Source organism: Megachile rotundata, unplaced genomic scaffold, assembly GCF_050947335.1.
Source record: "Megachile rotundata isolate GNS110a unplaced genomic scaffold, iyMegRotu1 scaffold0229, whole genome shotgun sequence".
NCBI lineage: Eukaryota > Metazoa > Arthropoda > Insecta > Hymenoptera > Megachilidae > Megachile > Megachile rotundata.
This window is the reverse complement of record NW_027473526.1, coordinates 243,796-250,000: the sequence shown is the minus strand read 5'-3', so window position 1 is coordinate 250,000 and position 6,205 is coordinate 243,796. Positions and strand designations below refer to the sequence as shown.

Here is a 6,205-nt window from a genome sequence, read left to right as displayed (position 1 = left end):
TCTATCTACTCGCCAGCGAAAGACGATTCCTCGAACGCGAATGCCACCTTACTAACTCGATCCGTATCTCGTGTCTAACTTGTTGTAGCTCTCGGCTCTGTCCCGTCCCCCTGCGATCAACATGAAACAACGAACGCTACTGGTTTGCGCTCTACTGCCGCTTTTCGCTCTCTCCGATGCTCTGCCACGGGATTCGAACGATTACGAAGGTTTGTTCGCCGTAGCTTACCGTAGCTTACCAACGAACTTGACCGCTTTCGCGCGGTCGAGCGATTTCGAATATTGCCCAGGAAAATCCAACGCGTCGTCGGGCATCGAGTATCGTTCAGCCAATGCCCGATGGCGGGGTAACGAGTCGGACATCCAATAAGTATCGTAATCTTCTTTAGGGATGTCCTTTTGGCTGAAATCGGGACAAGAGAACCTCCGGAGAAATCTAGCTTACAGGAACAACGAAAATCGTGCGAAGAACATCATCGTATTCATCGGGGATGGCATGGGAATATCGACCATCACCGCCGGTCGTATATTCAAAGGCCAAACGAAGGGCACCACCGGCGAAGAATACAAATTGGCTTTCGAAAAGTTCCCCAACACCGGATTCGCCAAGGTGATACCTAAGCGTCGGAATACGTAATTTCCTCGTAGCTTCGTTTTACGACGCTATCGATCTTCTTCTCTGTTCACAGACCTACAACACCGACAAACAAGTGCCCGATTCCGCCGGAACGGCCACCGCCATATTTTCCGGCGTCAAATGCCGTTACAGAGTACTCGGTTTGGACACCAAAGCGTCCTACAATCATTGCGACCAACAAATCGATCGGGAGAGTAAACTCAGCACGGTCGCGGATTGGGCGCAACAGAGCGGCATGAGTACCGGTGAGCCTTTTTCCGTTTTCCCTTCCTCTCTCCTCCACCTTCGAATCGTTGAAAGAGGAAATTTGGCAAATTACCGAACTAGTTGGTCCGCGTCGGTACGATACCGACTACTTACACCGTGCTCGTTGCGCGCGAGTACGATCAACGTCGCGCTTCGCCACGGTCGGCTGCTACGGACACCGTTAAACGTTAAACGTTCGACGTTTAACGGATCAGTATCGGATGGACCTTGTCGAAACGAGTGTGAAAACGACACGACAGAGAGAGGAGGTCGTCAATCGACCTTCCGCTTTATCTAGGGCGTATCGCGTTACGCGTAACGCGTTAATGCTCGCGACGCGTCGACGCGCCTTCTTTCGGATCCCTGAATCGTTATTCGAATCGTCAAACCGATTCGTCGCGTGGCATTGCATAACGTCGAAACTCGAGCGTGGAAATAGTAGAGCGTTATCGATCGATCTCGCGATTGCAGGATTCGTAACTACCACTCGAATCACGCACGCAACACCGGCCGGATTGTACGCTCACACCAATAATCGTGACTGGGAGTGCGATACCTCGATACCGGAACGATACAAAAATTGCGTCAAGGACATTGCCAGACAGCTTGTCGAGGATGCACCCGGAAAGAAATTTCAGGTACCACGCTATCTTAATCTTTTTCTAACGAAAGATTTCGTTCGCCTCTCCTCCTTTCTCTCCCGTTCGACTCTTCTCGTCGTCACTATAGTCGCGGTCTCGTTATGTCAGGTGATGATGGGTGGTGGAGCGCAACACTTGGGTTTGTCGATAGAACCAGACGATCCCGATACCTGTGTCAGAGGAGACGGACAAAACCTGGCCGAGATATGGGCGAAAAACAATCCCGAAGGAAATCTCGTAACGAACACCGAGCAACTGATGTCGATCGATGTCGCGAACACGAGCAAGATTCTCGGAATATTCGCTGCCAGTCATCTTCCGTATCACGCGGTCAAGCCGGCTCAAGTTCCGAGTCTAGCTAATATGACCACGCAGGCCGTTAGGTTGCTCCGGAAAAACGAAAACGGTTTCTTCTTGATGGTAAGTCGAAACGATCTCCCTATTCGTCTTCTCTTTATTTTATTCTCGTTCCGTTCTCAGGTCGAGAGTGGGAAAATAGACATCGCCCACCATCACAATTACGCGAAGCTAGCGTTACGAGAAGTGTCGGAACTGGAGGAAGCGGTGTTGGCCGCGTTGCAACAAGTGAATCTGGAAGAAACTCTGATGATCGTAACGGCCGATCATTCGCATTCTTTCACTATGAACGGTTATCCGAAAAGAGGAAACGACATTCTAGGTTTCGCCAACGATCCGACTAACGCGGACATTCGAGCCTACGAAACGCTCAGTTACGCCAACGGTCCAGGCTTTTACCACCACAGACGAAACGACAGCGCGAACGTCAACGAAACGTGGATACCGGTCGATCAGGATCCGACGCGCGACGAACCCTTTTACACGCAAATGGCTGGCATGTATCTCAAGGACGAAACGCACGGTGGCGAAGACGTCGGTGTATACGCGATAGGTACGTTCTTTAATGCGACCCCTCTTAAACTTTATTACCTCTAAATCGGTTTATGTGTTTTAGGTCCGTATTCTCACCTGATTCGCGGTACCTTCGAACAAAACTACATCGCTCACGTGATAGCGTACGCAGCGTGCTTCAAAGACTGGCCTTCCCACTGTGATAACACGTACAATCGTCGTTACTTTTACGAACTAGCCAATTCGGTGGACCGAATCGAGGCGTCGTATTTTCTATCGCTTTTAACGTCCGCGCTTCTTTTCATCGTCGCTAGAAACTAATCGCGCGCCTACGGGATTAGTTCCTTTGAAACGTCCGCGATACACTGTTCGAACGGCGATTCTTTGGCCGGGTATCTGCCATTCGCTCCATCTTCTATTCCCGTCCTTTTTACGACCGTGATAACGTTTCGTCTACGCGTACCCTATCCTTTCCGTTTCCTTTTCACCGTAAATTATTTTTCGCGCAGCCTTTCAAAGCGTGGACCAGCTTTGCCCGTGCGTACACCCGCGTTTGCCGTCCAACGAGTACAGCCGTTCGAACGCGCGCGCCTTCCTTCTACGCGTATAAGCGACTACGTACATACCTGTTGCATACATACACGAACGCGCTGCATGGCAACTGCGCGTTCCGATCGCGCCAACCACGAACACTGGCCAACATAAAATAAAGATCGATTGAACGACGTCTTCGATTTTATTCGCGTAAGCCGCGAAAAATATTCACTCGCAAACGTTCGGCCGCATCGCAGTCTGCGCGTTCGACTTTTTTCGATAGAAACAAGATTCGATCGATCGCTGGTATCTTGTACGCCATAGTAAACGTAACACGTAACGCCGCGCATCTTCGAATCGTTCTATTCTAAATAGAGTTCGACGAGCTGTCCGTTCATCTGTCCCCGTCTGTTTCGAAGCGCGGTGGAACGACAGCGACGCGAATACCTTCGAAATGAAACGACGTGTAATAGAGTAACGATTTTTATTCTCCGATACATGTGATCGACAAGATTTCCGGATACTAATAATTTGCCTTCGGATCGAATGGTTTACGCGGAAGGACTACGTATATTGTAATACTGGCACACACGCGGCAATACGCAAATTACCGAATTATCGAATCACGAGGGAGCCGGTTTTCCTCGAACGATGGAAACGTAATAATTCTTATAAATAAGAGGATTCGAGTGATCGGTAACAAAGTTTCGATCCGGCTTGATCGAAGCAAACGGATTTTGTCGCGGTTCTAAAAGAACCTCGACGTCCGTTATGGACTTTAATCGAGCTATTTCCCAGTGCATCTCGTCCACGGTGTAAGAGGTAATAACAACCGGGGTCGATCGTCCGCAAAATTCTTTGATGGTCTCGAACCAACTATCTTGACCCGCGAATCCAGTTTTCCGATAAAGGCCGGGATTGAAAATGCAAATCAGATCAGCCTCGCCGATGTTCGATTTCGTCCTTGACCCCCAATTTAATTCGTGATAAAGCGTTTCCGGTTGAAATCGAACGATCACGGTTCTACCGGCAGATTTGCACTCCCGACAAAGTTTTACCTTCGATAGAACTTCGGCAGGCACACCGCTCGGTAATTTTAATTCCGGACCGATCAGCGCGACGAGTAGCCTCTTCAGATTCGGTATAAAATGAAGAAACATTTTTTCCCAGACATGCAAGTTAATCCCCTCGAAGTGAAATTCCGCCCCGATCACGTGTATCGTCCAATCGGTTTTGTTCGACCAGTCCGGAGAAGAAATTTGCGTAGCGTAAAGGGCCGTCAACGGAATCGTGCAGACGTGAGACAACACGGAATACGTGTAGCAATCCATCTCGCGGTAATATCGATCGTTTCCGTAGACGCGAACCATCAATTGGTCAAAGTCAAGATCCGCTCGCGCGATTTCGATCGTTCGACGCACGTTCGGGATTCTTGGAATCACCGAACCGTGCTCGTGTTGCAGCAGCAAACATCGTTGCAACGTACGGAACTCTTTACACCATATTTCGTGGCTCGTCGCGTGTTCTTCGCAGTAACATTCCATCCCGCAGTTCGCGCAGCAGACCAGATCCTCGCTAAAACGACGACAACTACGGCAAACCATAGGATACAGTACGATCTCCGTTTCCCAAAGTTTCAACGGTCTACGAATTCTCGACTGAAGTACGCCGAGCAACCGAACTCGGTAAGCGCGATACTGTTCCGGGTCCAGTCGCGCACTCGACCCGTTGGACAGTGTCGTCGCGATCGACCCTCGAATCTCCTTCAAAGCCTCGCACAACTCGCGATGCTCCGCTAGTCCTTTCGATCGATGCGCCTTCGAACAATAAGACACCATTCGACAACCGTCGCAATATATTTGCCGTTTTTCAGAGCAGACCGCGCAAAGACTCGACACGAATACGAATCGTGGCCGGACGCACAGCTCTACGCCCTCCTCCTCCTCCTCCTCCTCCTCCTCTTCTTCCTCTTCATCCTCCGCCGAAGGACGAGTAGGCAGCAAAGGATACGTCAATCGAGCATAAACTCCGATCGGTAAGTTCGCGTTTTCTTCGACCGCTCGCCCCCTTCTTTCTTCTTTCTCCTCGACAATTCCCGATCCCACGCAGCTCTGCTTATCCTTCGATATTTTTGCTCGCGAACGGGACTCTTTGCTTCGAGTCTTCTTCCGACCCATCTCGCTCTCGTCCTGTTTACATTTATTATCGTCAGTAAATCGTACACTTTCGATCCTTCTCTTTTACTTTCTGTCCTCCTTTCTTTAAAAACTTCTCTCCCTCCCAACCCCACTCCCACCATATTTTTCCATCTCGCGTAATTTTTACGAAACCGTGAGAAATACTTTCAGAAGCAATTTTCGCGAACGAGTTACAGGCGACAATAAACTCGTACGATCAGCGAAGGCGAAGGTAACGGGAAGAAAGGAGAAGAGAGGAGAATAGATACCTATAGGAACAGATATACATATGTAGGTGAATCGAAGATGGACGGACGGAGAAGGTTGATGATTAAAATATAAATCGTCGATCGGCGAAACGGCCAACAACTTACTTTTATAACTTTATATCGATTCTTGATAAGTATAAGGATTCTTGATGACAGATACGCGTTACGTGATCGATCGTCGATCGATTAAAAAACGAAACGGTACGTGAATGAAAATGACCGAATCGATAAAATAAACGAGCTTGATCGACGCGATAGTACGTCGATGTTTCGAAAAGTTTAGCGATCCGTTGTCGCGAACGAAGCCTGTCTGCGGGCACTATGCCCACTGCCCGGACAAAGGTATTTCAAGCACCGTCTCTCGATTGCACGCCCCTTTATTCCTGGGTTAACACGTCTCTAAATCGACCCGACGCGACGCGCGATCCTCGCCAAACGAAAGCTTATCGGTATTGGCCAACCGCGAACACCAATTTATAACATTCGTTGATTACGTTTTCACTCGCCGTATTATTACTCGGCCAACAATTGCAATTCTACCGATTGAAAAATTCGATTTTTTATATTGCATTCTATCATTTAGCTGCAGACAATCGACTATGGGCTCCTCTTTCTACCTATCTGTCTATTGTATACCGGTGAAATCTACCTTTTAATCTACTTTTTAAATCTACTTTTTAAGTTGCCACGAATTCACGAATTAAATAAAACGAAAACTATTCTATTCTCTTTCAAACATTTTCGCGCGTTCCGTACATTTCTACATACACACGCGCATATCTACCACATTTTTAATTCTAGCTGTACCTATTTACACGCGTAGTGACGTAC

At 48.5% G+C, this 6,205-nt stretch overlaps 2 protein-coding genes across 2 annotated transcripts; one reads left to right on the top strand and one right to left on the bottom strand.

The window, feature by feature from the left end:
• The first annotated feature begins 6 nt into the window (after positions 1-6).
• Positions 7-3,119, top strand: LOC100879587 (alkaline phosphatase 4-like). The gene is made up of 7 exons (XM_076541907.1): positions 7-209; positions 390-610; positions 690-882; positions 1,355-1,521; positions 1,633-1,944; positions 2,005-2,434; positions 2,498-3,119. Exons 1-7 carry the CDS (start codon positions 122-124, stop codon positions 2,713-2,715), a joined length of 1,629 nt encoding a protein of 542 aa, XP_076398022.1. The 5' UTR covers positions 7-121; the 3' UTR covers positions 2,716-3,119.
• A 276-nt stretch (positions 3,120-3,395) lies between these two features.
• LOC100879477 (uncharacterized) lies at positions 3,396-6,168 on the bottom strand. Its single transcript, XM_076541915.1, has 2 exons — positions 5,480-6,168; positions 3,396-5,117 (listed from the first exon to the last, which is right to left on the bottom strand). The coding sequence occupies exon 2, from the start codon at positions 5,103-5,105 to the stop codon at positions 3,552-3,554; it is 1,554 nt and encodes a 517-aa protein (XP_076398030.1). The 5' UTR covers positions 5,106-5,117; positions 5,480-6,168; the 3' UTR covers positions 3,396-3,551.
• Positions 6,169-6,205: the final 37 nt, after the last annotated feature.